The sequence below is a fragment of the Mobula hypostoma genome, chromosome X2 (genome assembly GCF_963921235.1).
Source record: "Mobula hypostoma chromosome X2, sMobHyp1.1, whole genome shotgun sequence".
In the NCBI taxonomy this organism is placed as follows: domain Eukaryota; kingdom Metazoa; phylum Chordata; class Chondrichthyes; order Myliobatiformes; family Myliobatidae; genus Mobula; species Mobula hypostoma.
The window spans coordinates 33,920,690-33,934,114 of NC_086129.1; the positions used below are offsets into that span (position 1 = coordinate 33,920,690).

The following is a 13,425-nucleotide window of genomic DNA, read 5'->3' on the forward strand; positions in this document are numbered from 1 at the left end:
AGGATTTTTCTTCACTTTAGGATTTTTCTGCCACGAGGGATCCCAATCTGCAGCTCCCATTGCAGCTACCTTTGGGGACATTTGCCCTCCTGGTCACTACTGTCCCGAAGCTGCAGCCTTCCCCATCCCATGTCCATCTGGAACGTTCCGATCAACAACGCAAGGCACGAGTGAGGAAGACTGTGCACCGTGTCCTTCAGGTTTGTGTGTAATTAAAACTACCTGTTCGTCATTGATATTTGAGTGTATTTACCGGCTTAGGTTCTTATTTAAATCTATACTACCCTGGATGCATAAATAATATACACTTATGTAAATGAAGTGATCCTTGACCCACAGTGTCGAACAAAGCATGCCATTTTGGAGCCCATGCCTAAGTTTATTGTCATGATATGAGCCTGATTTTTGCATTTCTGAAGGTTTCTATTGTAGCGAAATGGGCGGAGACAATGCTGGAGAACTTTGTGACCCGGGATTTTATTGCAAGAAGGGAGCAAAGAGTGCAACACCTCTTGATGGCGTTACAGGTACCAGATTTAATGATCAACTGGTTTTGATTTGGCTCTGCCGTGTAGCCAATGACACTAAATGCTGTCTTCTCTCGAGCAGCTCTCAGTGAGCTTAAACATGTTTTGAAAAGTCTACCAATATATACATTCTATTTCTTGAACAGAGTACAGCTCTAATTCTATCTCATAGAATAAATGCTAAAACATTAGTATATCTACATTGTATTTACCTGCAATGGAATGGGTAAAGATAGTTACATATCCTATTGAAAATGCTTCTGAGAATACTAAGTCAGCAGTGAGATATGCTGATGAACTAACCTGTAAATAAAACTCAGATTATGTTATGAAACAAATCTTCCAAGACCCTCTATTTAATTTTTAGTGTCATCTGGTTTTAAATTGATCTTTCTGGGATCAGTGAAATGCACTTTTGTGCCTAACCACTAATCCTATTCCTACCTTGAGCAGATCTCCTTCAAAAGAGTTCTGTGCAAGTATGAATGACTACAGAATACACAGTAAGATTAAGTAATACTGGTAATTATGCAGGAGAACAAGAGCAAGGTGCTGCTGTTTCTAAATGTTCAATATTCTCTTGAGCATCACTCAGAAGTTGTTTAATATTTTCTATGAATTCAGGTGACATTTGTCCTGTTGGTCACTATTGCCCATCGGGTTCTGCTGTGCCAACACCATGTGAAAATGGGAAATTTGTGAACCATACAGGGGCAGAAGAATGTTTCACCTGCCCTGAAGGATACCAGTGCACAAGCAGGTAAGATCCAATGTACATTGCACTGGAATATAGTGTGTGAGCTACGCTTGTAGAGGTGACACATACTCGTTTTCAAAATCTTTGCGAGACACCAGAAGCTTCCAAACTCAGACAAGTAGCAATCAGATGTATAGTTATTATATCACACTTGTTTATAATTCATTTACGTGATTTGAGTGAGTGTAGTACTTCATCTGTCTCGGTAGTGATGTCAAATCAGGTTCATGCAACCTTCATCTGTGAGTGCCACATAATGAAATCAAAACATTAAGGAAGGAAAAAAATAGAATACAAATGAAACTGTAAATACTGTATTTCTAAAAGTAAAATGCACAATTAGCAATCATGACAATCTGAAATGAGGTTATTTTCCTTTGTTTGCTTGCTGAATTATCCCATGTAAACTATTAGCCACCAGAACATGCTCCATCCAGCACAAAACAGATGGAATTTAGTCATAATCATACTTTATTGATCCCGGGGGAAATTGGTTTTTGTTACAGTTGCACCATAAATAATAAATAGTAATAAAACCATAAATAGTTAAATAGTAATATGTAAATTATGCCAGGAAATAAGTCCAGGACCAGCCTATTGGCTCAGGGTGTCTGACCCTCCAAGGGAGGAGTTGTAAAGTTTGATGGCCACAGACAGGAATGACTTCCTATGACGCTCTGTGTTGCATCTTGATGGAATGAGTCTCTGGCTGAATGTACTCCTGTGCCCACTCAGTACATTATGTAGTGGATGGGAGACATTGTCCAAGATGGCATGCAACTTAGACAGCATCCTCTTTTCAGACACCACCGTCAGAGTGTCCAGTTCCATCCCCACAACATCACTGGCCTTACGAATGAGTTTGTTGATTCTGTTGGTGTCTGCTGCCCCAGCACACAACAGCAAACATGATAGCACTGGCCACCACAGACTCATAGAACATCCTCAGCATCGTCCGGCAGATGTTAAAGGACCTCAGTCTCCTCAGGAAATAGAGATGGCTCTGACCCTTCTTGTAGACAGCCTCAGTGTTCTTTGACCAGTCCAGTTTATTGTCAATTCGTATCCCCAGGTATTTGTAATCCTCCACCATGTCCACACTGACCCCCTGGATGGAAACAGGGGTCACTGGTACCTTAGCTCTCCTCAGGTCTACCACCAGCTCCTTAGTCTTTTTCACATTAAGCTGCAGACAATTCTGCTCACACCATATCCTAATATATCAGAAGGCTCACTTTAACTAAAATTTGAACATCTGCATTTTTCTAACTTTATATATGGTATGTAGTTATTTTAAGCATCAAACACAAAATGAAATTAGAATATATAAGCACATTTTGTAATTGCTTAACAAGCATTTACAGTAATATTGTGAAATGATTTCCACATCAGTAATTGTATCTCAGATCAAGGCCTCCATATGAAGCTACATAGAATTTCAAATCCTAATAAGCTATTGGTTCTATTCTTGTACCTATCATATTAACCTACAATATTTTCACTGCCTCATTCTCACAAGCCTTCTTTGAAGGCTTAATTTTGCCTTTTAGATATTTTAGTGCTTCGATTTCAGTTGGCTAATTTAGTTCTATTACTCACCTAAGTAATATTGGGGGTGAAACTGGTCATGAGCAAATGTGACAGGTGACTGTATTTTTCTCTTGGGCAGATTATAAAATGAGTTAGCTTTCATTTCATGCTATTGCAAGAACCCTAATTTCACTAATATTTCTTTAAGATTTGATTAGGCATTTCTAATCATCCTCATGTCCATCTCTTTCTTGGCAGAGAGGAAGCTGAACCTTGCCCCCAAGGTGCATACTGTCCAAAGGGTACTGGTGTATCTCCCCAACCTTGCCCTGTTGGAACATTTGGAGCATCCCAGGGACTGACGAAGATATCTGACTGTACTCCATGTCTTGGTGAGAGAATGGGGTCCTTGATTTGTGTAAATTTTGCTTCTGATTTCTTAATAAGTCTTCCCAATTGGTGACTGATACTCTGAGACATTTGGTAAATTTATTCTCGGACCTTTGAAGTGTTCTTGTATGGAAGCCACCAATTACAATCCTTCTGTTCTCTCTCAGCTAACATGGTCTCTACCTGCTCCCATACAACAGAAGCTAAAATGCAGGCTCGCCACCTTCCATTGAGCTTTTGCAGATGACATAGTTAGCATTGATATTAGCACCAACTTTGATAGGACGTCTAATGCTCTTGCACCTTTTATAGGCTGCCAGAGATATCTTTGGCTGCAGGTCAATTCAAGCTTTTCTGAAGCTGGGGGGACAGAATCACAAATATTCTTGTAAGGAGTGAAATGCATTCTTTTGACACCACTTTTACAATAAATCATTGGCATGTATATCCCTTAAACAACATGAAGATACAAGAGACTGCCGATGCTGGAATCTGGAGCAACAAACAATCTACAAGGAGAAACTCTGTAGGTCAGGCAGCATTTGTGGGAAGAGAAACAAAGTTAATATTTCGAGTACAGGACCCTTTGGCTGTTAATAAATCTTGGACCTGAAAATTAACTCTCTTCATCTTTTCACAGATGATGAAACCCTGAGGAGAGTTTCCAGCATCTTCTGTTTAGATTCTATTACAGTTAGGTTTGCTAATATTGTTAATTCACCTTCTGCACACAATCCCAATAGCCTTTACTTTGCTGCAAATATCTTTCAAACCTCCAATACCAGACCCCAGGATACTTTGTACCCCTGATCCCATCCTGTCCTCTTTCATCACTAATTAGATACCTCTCCAAACTCCTCCTGTTGCCCCAACCCCACCCAATTTCAATAATCTTCAATAACTGAAACTCTAAAATGCAACGGGAAGAATGACTTGTAGATATGCGAATCCATTTCACCAATAGTTAGCCTGTGGAAGTTATAATTTCTTGACAATGGTGGAGTTAAGATCACAAAACATGACAACCATCTACAAACGGTTCTCCTGATCTGGTGAACACATATGTTGGGTGGGAACTAGACTTTATCCCCAGAACCTGCAAAATAATCTTTAAGCATGGAATAGATGCAACATTAAGTGGGTTTAATGTGTCCCTGCAAAAACTCCTCCACACCGCCCTATCAAGACTATGGATCCTTTCTGTCTTGGGTTATCACCATGCAGAACAGGCATCCTGAAAGTTGAGTGAGTTAGTTTCCTCAGAGTACCAGAGCAGGGCACAGTAGTTTAATATTTATATTTCCAGAACAGCAATCCTGAAGTATGAACCAGTAATCTGGAGGCAGGAAATCAGAACCCACCATAGCAGTCAGAGAATTGAACTTTAGTTACCTAACTGAATGTGGAATATAAAGCCAGAATCAGATGGATTGTCATGCAATCCAGTTCACTGATATCCTTTGAGAAGAAAGTATGTTGTATTTACTTGGTTTTGCTGTCATGTTACGCCAGACCCACACTAAATTCATTGACTCTCAACTGCTAGTTAAGATAACATAACAAGCAGCTTGGTTAAAGAGCTATTATGCTGTGCAGAAAATACTCAACTTGCCAGTCATAACCAAATAGTGAGTAAGAGTTAAAAGAATACAGATTTTTACCTCTAGTTCACATACAACGAGTCCTTGATCATAGTCTGGTCAGTAACAGTCTCAAACAAAACAACGTTCTCGTCTATACTAAAACGTACAAATATCTGAAGTCCCAGGGAAAGAAAATATTATAAAATAAGAAATAAGATATATTGTTTTGCTATTTCAAATGTAATATATTGGGAAATTTCAAAGCAATTCTCAATCTTCATCCTTAGGTGGTTCCTACTGCAGTAGCCTAGGCCTAACACAAACTGAAGGCCCCTGTGATCCTGGATTTTATTGTGTATCTGGAGTTAATTCTCCACATCCCTCCATGCATGTCAATCATACAGGGAATGGTGGAGAATGCAGTGCGGGTGCCTACTGTCCCAGAAATTCTACGCTACCTATACCGTGCCCACCTGGAACCTACAACTCTGAAACAGGTACAGAGCTTCCTGGTGGCATTCTGTTTTCATTTGTATTCAGGCTGAAACTCAGCAATGTAAATCATAGAAACATAGAAACATAGAAAATAGGTGCAGGAGTAGGCCATTCGGCCCTTCGAGCCTGCAACGCCGTTTATTATGATCATGGCTGATCATCCAACTCAGAACCCCACCCCAGCCTTCCCTCCATACCCCCTGACCCCTGTAGCCACAAGGGCCATATCTAACTCCCTCTTAAACATAGCCAATGAACTGGCCTCAACTGTTTCCTGTGGCAGAGAATTCCACAGATTCACCACTCTCTGTGTGAAGAAGTTTTTCCTAATCTCGGTCCTAAAAGGCTTCCCCTTTATCCTCAAACTGTGGCCCCTCATTCTGGACTTCCCCAACATCAGGAACAATCTTCCTGCATCTAGCCTGTCCAATCCCTTTAGGATTTTATACGTTTCAATCAGATCCCCCCTCAATCTTCTAAATTCCAACGAGTACAAGCCCAGTTCATCCAGTCTTTCTTCATATGAAAGTCCTGCCATCCCAGGAATCAATCTGGTGAACCTTCTTTGTACTCCCTCTATGGCAAGGATGTCTTTCCTCAGATTAGGGGACCAAAACTGCACACAATACTCCAGGTGTGGTCTCACCAAGGCCTTGTACAACTGCAGTAGTACCTCCCTGCTCCTGTACTCAAATCCTCTCGCTATAAATGCCAGCATACCATTTGCCTTTTTCACCGCCTGCTGTACCTGCATGCCCACTTTCAATGACTGGTGTATAATGACACCCAGGTCTCGTTGCACCTCCCCTTTTCCTAATCGGCCACCATTCAGATAATAATCTGTTTTCCTATTTTTGCCACCAAAGTGGATAACTTCACATTTATCCACATTAAATTGCATCTGCCATGAATTTGCCCACTCACCCAACCTATCCAAGTCACCCTGCATCCTCTTAGCATCCTCCTCACAGCTAACACTGCCACCCAGCTTCGTGTCATCCGCAAACTTGGAGATGCTGCATTCAATTCCCTCATCCAAGTCATTAATATATATTGTAAACAACTGGGGTCCCAGCACTGAGCCTTGCGGTACCCCACTAGTCACCGCCTGCCATTTTGAAAAGGTCCCGTTTATTCCCACTCTTTGCTTCCTGTCTGCTAACCAATTCTCCAGCCACATCAATACCTTACCCCTAATACCGTGTGCTTTAAGTTTGCACACTAATCTCCTGTGTGGGACCTTGTCAAAAGCCTTTTGAAAATCCAAATATACCACATCCACTGGTTCTCCCCTATCCACTCTACTAGTTACATCCTCAAAAAATTCGATGAGATTCGTCAGACATGATTTTCCTTTCACAAATCCATGCTGACTTTGTCCGATGATTTCACCGCTTTCCAAATGTGCTGTTATCACATCTTTGATAACTGACTCCAGCAGTTTCCCCACCACCGACGTTAGGCTAACCGGTCTATAATTCCCCGGTTTCTCTCTCCCTCCTTTTTTAAAAAGTGGGGTTACATTAGCCACCCTCCAATCCTCAAGAACTCGTCCAGAATCTAACAAGTTTTGAAAAATTATCACTAATGCATCCACTATTTCTTGGGCTACTTTCTTAAGCACTCTAGGATGCAGACCATCTGGCCCTGGGGATTTATCTGCCTTCAATCCCTTCAATTTACCTAACACCACTTCCCTACTAACATGTATTTCGCTCAGTTCCTCCATCTCACTGGATCATTTCACAATGTCATGTTACTTGAATACTATGCATGCTTATATATAATGAATATGGAAAATAAACTAAAGACATTGACTTATTAACCTGTTAAATCAGTCTCCTCTTACTCCAATTTTCTTACCACATGCAAGCAGGACACTTGAGCCATCAATGTCCTGGTCTCAGAACAATCCATCAGTCCCATTCCCTCACTTATTTCCCGATAAGAGATTCTCTCCTGATTCTCCTATAGCCTCCCACCCTAAGAGGAATTGAGAGTAGCAATATAATTAATCAACAGATCTTTGGGATGTGGCAGGAAAACAGCACCCAGGTCAGAACCATGCAATCACAAGGGGGACCAGACAGCACTGGGGGTCAAGATCAAGTATAAGAACCTGGAGCTGAGAAAATAGCACGACCTGTTGTACACAGTGCTGTCTATTTCTGTTGTCTTAAAAGAATCTATGTTTAACATTTCATGAAAAATAAGTAGAGTAGCTGAATATTAACTCCTAAAATTTACAATATTGAGCCTTACTATTTATTTTTAAGTGCCACACAATATCAGAACGTACCTCCGACTACAATTGACAAAAGATCAAGATAAGTCTATATCAATTGTCAGTGAAAGGACTTTTTCAGTTGCTGTGTAGAGTACATAATCAAAACTAAATTATTTCATTGAGAAGATTTTAAGTATGATTAAGTAGAACATAGAGCAGTGCAGTAAATGGAAGTTCAAAGTCAAGTTCATTATATAAGACTTGTCAAACTTGCCTCTTGTAATGTTTACTCAAAGACATGGTGCTACAGGTGTTTATATTGACATTGGGTTAGATAAGTTTTCTTTCTGTTGAAGACAAGCATCTGTTTCCCAGATTTAAAATGTTCTGAGGGTTGAAATTGTTTCATTGTCAGTCTTTGGAATGGTCACTTGAGTGGCAAAGTAAAGTAAGGCTCTTCTATTCTGAAACATTGTAAAATGTAAGATAGTTGAGGTTTAATGTGGAAATCAAAATAACAGAATTTTCTATATTGACTTGTTGGTAAGGATTTTTAGTATCTGTAATATACTGCCCCAATTACTGCTTGAATTGAATCATGCTTGAAAATGAATATTAATAGAGGAAATAAAATTTGTTAGGTTAACCAAAAACTATCATTCTGCACAAAAATCTCACGTGGTCTAAGAAATAAAGTTTCTGGCCACTGGTGCTGTCTGTGGAGTTTGCACATCCTCTCTGTGATTGCATGGACTTTTCCCAGGGGCTCCAATTCACTCCCACTTTCCAGAATTTCATGGATTGATCAGATAAGTGGCACTGTGAATCAGCCCAGGTGTAAGGTGAAAGGGTGTGGGGAGAAAGAATAGAATGGAAGTAAATGGGTGACCAGTGTGGACTTGGGGAGTCCCAGGGCCTATTTCCATTCTGTTGGATTCTGTCTTTAACTTCTGCATTGAAATACAGGTAAAGAAAGTGCAAATATTATATCAGTCTGCTTGCCTTTGTGTGGGGCAGGTCATGTCTAACTAACTTGATTGGAGGTGACAAAAGGGATTGATGAAGGTAGAGCGGTGAATGATTTCTACATGGATTTTCTATATTGGACAAGGCCCCTCTTGAAAGGCTCATCCAGAAGGTTAAGATACATGGGATCCACAGTGGCCTGACCATTTTAAATCACAATTGCTTGCCTATAGAAGACAGAGGGTAGTAGTTTTATTCTGACTGCAGGTTCATGACAAATGGTGACTAATGGATGCATACTAAGACAACTGCCATTTGTGATGTACAAGTTTACAGCTGACAGAAAGATTGGTGGAGTTGTGGGTCATGGACAAGGATACAGCAGAATCAGAACAATTGCAAATATGGGTGGGGAAATGGTAGATGAAATTTAATCTGAGCAGGTTTGAAGTGTTGCACCTCTGGGAGATCAAAGTTAAAGAGAAAATACACAGTTAATAGAAGGGCCCTTAAAACTGCTGATGTACAGAGGGATCTTGGGGTCCAAATCCAAAGCTCCCTGAAAGTGGCCACACAAGGGTGGTGAAGAAGGCGTTTAGTATGCTTACCTTTATTAGTCAAGACATTAAGTTCAAGAGTTGGAAAGTTGTGTTGCAGCTTTTTAAAACTACAATTAGCTGCATTTGGAATGTTGTATTCAATTCATTATTCGAACTCCATTATTCGAAGGCTTTGGAGATGGTGCAGAAGAAGTTTACCAGGATGCTGCCTTGATTAGAGGGCATTGGCTATGAGGAGAGGTTGGACAAACTTGGGTAGTGTGCTCTAGAGCAGTGGACGCTGAGAGGAAACTAGATAAAGGTTTATAAAATTATAAGAGGCATAGATTAGACAGACTATAAAAAGAGAGGCATGCATTTAATGTGAGAGGGGGTGATTTCCTCAGAGACTGATGGGTACCTGGAATGCACTAATAGTAGTGGTGGAGGCAGATAAAATCAAAGCATTTAAGAGGCTTTTAAATAAGTATGTGAATATTTATAAAATGGAGGGATATGGACCAGTGCATGCAGAAGAGACTTGTTTAATTAGGTGCCATTAGTTTCATTAGTTTGGCACAACTTTGTGAGCCGAAGAGCCTGTCACTTAAACAAGTAACACTCAGTATTGAATGAATACGGGTGATTCCTTCTCTGTATTCTTCTACCTAACTGTATGAATCTCTGAAATTTTTCAGGTCAGAGTATCTGCCAAAAGTGCTTAGCTGGTTATTTCTGTTTGGGTGGTCTTTCCAACCCATATCCACTACAATGCCTGTCAGGATATTACTGTCCAGAATGCACCCGCTTTGCGAATGAATTTCCATGTCCTTCTGGGACCTATGGTAGTTTGCCTGGCCTACAAAGCTCAGCTGGATGTTTGCCTTGCCCTCCAGGTAAGCAAACATTAATGCTCTAAAATACTCACTGTGATATTTTTACTGGTAACTCCCCATTCCCCCAATAACTAAAACAGTCCAGGTAGTCAGCATGTCAATCGTAGTCATTCTCAAGACCATTGTATAATCACATTGTAATGCTGTAGGACCAAAGTCATTCTGTTTTTACCACTATGCAGACTCATCACCTTTAATTTATCATAAAAGTTTCTACTTTTATTTTTGGGTTGAAATGTTTTGTAGTGGAATTAATATTATCACTTTGCCTGAAGGACCACTTTCATTATTCTGCTTGACTAGCATTCCATGTAGGACACAGCTGTATGGGAGAAAAATAGCTTTAAATAACAAATCGTATGCTTCAGGCAATGTGGCATTATTAATCCCACTGTAAAATTCCAATATTTGTGGAGCATTCCTATATAAAATATGCCGAATGTGATCAAAGTGAATTCACTTGTGTGGTGCATATACTGTAAGACTGTCTGTACACTGGGTTGAAGAAAACTATTACATGGAACACGCCATGAAACAGGACAGTGTTGTTTGCCCAGATGTCAAAGGTGCTCAGGTTTCTGCCCACAATTCTTTCCATATGCATGTGGTCAGGGTACAGCTGCTATTAATTCATTTGACCATTGAAATAATGCTAATCAAGAACATCACCTTTTACATTGCATACTGTTAATCCCTACAAAATACTTGTACTGTTTCTATGGGATTGCTGTCCTGAAGTATGAGCAATATTTCCTCAGTGAAGAACTCTCTGGTCAGAACAGAATGTTGCTAATGTAGTAAACCTGAGCTATTTTTCTCCTCAAAATACAAATATTTATAGGTCAGTTCTGTGAAGGAAATGGTTTGAGTTCACCCAGTGGGAACTGCTCTGAAGGTTGGTTTTGTACTGGAGGCGCATCCACAAGCAGGCCCTTGTGTTCAGGTAAGTTGCTGCAGTGTAGCCTGTGCTCTTTGGTTATAAAGCATTTGCTTGATGATGGAAGATCACCTTGTATTTAGAATGAAAGGACTAGATTTGCATTGTTCAAGTTGTTCAATTAAATTTCTATAAATATGGGAAAAGACATTGATTGGCCAGGTTTTAAGTATGTCTTAACCAAGTGTATCCATGTACAGGTCCCCTTGCAGGTTGTGCTTAGACCTAGTCATTGCCCATGTGTGTACTATCTTCAAAATGTTTAACCTAACCTCTTAAACCAACTGTTTTCCTGCTAAACTTCAACTGCCTTCCAGTTATCAATAAAGTGACCAAGGAGTTATCAAACATCATCTAATCAGCTGTGATTACTAATTATGACTTAGGAGCAGGAATATTTCTGGCAACCTATCAAGCCTGCTCTGCCATTTAATACCATCACAGCTGATTTGATTGTTAAATCAATTCTGCATTTGTGTCAATTGACAATACTCTTTCACTCTCTGCTTGTCATGTATCAATCTACCCCTACTTTAAAAACATTCAAAGACTCCTGTTGCACCATCCTTGGGGGAAGAGAGCTCCAAAAACATACAACCCTCCAAAATAAAAAAAAATTCCTAACCTCCACTTTAAGTGCAAGAACATTTACCCCCAACCCCACTTATTGAAGGTTCTCCCACATTGACTCTCATCCACCCTTTCAGGCCTTGCATACTTCAATCAAGATTCCTCTCACTCTTCTAAACTCCAACAAATACCAGGTTAGCCTATCCAAGCTTTTATCTTAAGATGATCTACCCATTCCAGATATTGGGCAAATAAGACACCCCCAATCTTCCCATCCTTTCTTAAATAAGCTGACAGTATTATACACAGTATTCCAGATGTGGTTTCACTAATGCTCTACATCAGTGGTCCCCTACCTCCAGGCCGCGAAGCATGCAGGGGTACAGCAGTGGCCAGAATGCACTCAGCACATCTTTAAGAAAAAAGCCGAAATAAACAAGCTAATTAATTAGGTGCCGCCCAGCACGTAAACGTCGGCCCAGATCAGAGGCAACGCAATCGGCAATCGCCTCTGATCTGGGCCGACATTTACGTGCCGGGCGGCACCTAATCAATTAGCTTGTTTATTTTGGCTTTTTTCTTAAAGATGTGCTGGGTGCATTCCGGCTACCACTGCACTGCTGTGTTCTTCGCGGCCCGGTATCGGTCCGCAGCCCGGAGGTTGGGGACCACTGCTCTACATAACTGAAGCATTGTCAGAAATCAAAATCGAAATCAAGTTTGTTATCACTGGCATGTGTCGCGAAATTCGTTAACTTTGCAGCATCAGTACAATGAAATACATGATAATATAGAAAAATGCATAAGTAAATCAATCAATTGCAATAAATATATATCTGTATATTAAATACATATCCCCTACACTTATACTCTGCTTGCCTCAGCAAAAAACGGTTTTTGTTGGCATTCCTTCACTGCTGTACCTCCACACTACCCTTTTGTGAATCATTCACCAAAACACCCAGATCCTTCTGCATCTCAGAACTCTGCAAACTCTCACCATAGGGAAGTACAATAGCATAGTGGTTAGCGTGACGCTATTACAGCACCAGCACCCTGGGTTTAATTCCTGCCACTGTCTGCAAGGAGCTTGCACGTTCTTCCCGTGATTGTGTGAGTTACCTCCAGGTGCTCCAGTTTCCTCCCACATTCCAAAGATGTACAGGTGAGTAGATGTATTGGTCACATGGGTGCAACTGGGTGGTGCGGGCTCATTGGGCCAGAATGGCCTGTTACCATGCTGTATCTCTAAATTAATGAATGAATTAATCTTTCTATTTTTGTTTTCCTTTCATATTGGATAATTCCACAGTTTTCCATGCTCTACACTATATGCCAGATCTTTACCCTCAAGCTTAACCTATCAACACTCTTTTGTGTCCTCAGTATACTATCTTCAAAACTTAGAGTTATACTGAGCAAAATCAGTTGCATTGGCCATCAAAGACTCATTTGCACTAATTCTGCTTGAATCCCATTGGGGCGACATGGTAGTGTAGTGTTATTACAGGGCCAACGACTCGGGTTCAGTTCCCGTTGCTGACTGTAAGGATTTTGTACATTCTTCCAGTGACTGTGTGGGTTTCCTATGAGTGTTCCCTCTCCTCCCACGTTCCAAAGCTGTCTGGGTTAGTACATTCATTGGTTACCTGGGTAGAATTGGGCATCAATGGCTTGTGGGCCGATAGGGCCTGTTACCATGCTGTATCTCTATATAAAAAAATCCTCTATAAATCCTATTAAATGTATTTTCCTACCCATCTACATGTCATCAGCAAATTTGGTAATCATATCTTTGCTGCTTTTATTTGAGACATTTACATAACTTGTACAATTTTGAATCCCCAGCACCTATTCTTGTGGCATTTTTCCAACCAGCAAAAAGCTTTTATACCTGCTCCATGTTTTCTATTCTAGGCAATCTTCTATCCATGCTAGTATGTTACTTCCTTACAATCTTCTTTCTCATAGTGACCTTTGATGCCCCATTCTGTAAAGTACCTTCTGG

General features: G+C 40.5%; 1 protein-coding gene across 1 annotated transcript in view; it reads left to right on the forward strand.

Moving 5' to 3' along the window:
* Positions 1–436: 436 nt before the first annotated feature.
* LOC134340879 (platelet endothelial aggregation receptor 1-like) overlaps positions 437–13,425 on the forward strand; it is a 30,006-nt gene continuing 17,017 nt past the window's right edge. The window contains exons 1-6 of the mRNA XM_063038452.1: positions 437–527; positions 1,152–1,287; positions 3,073–3,206; positions 5,075–5,284; positions 9,713–9,910; positions 10,752–10,853. Of these exons, the coding sequence (XP_062894522.1) occupies positions 437–527; positions 1,152–1,287; positions 3,073–3,206; positions 5,075–5,284; positions 9,713–9,910; positions 10,752–10,853 (871 nt within the window). The remainder of the gene's footprint in view (positions 528–1,151; positions 1,288–3,072; positions 3,207–5,074; positions 5,285–9,712; positions 9,911–10,751; positions 10,854–13,425) is intronic.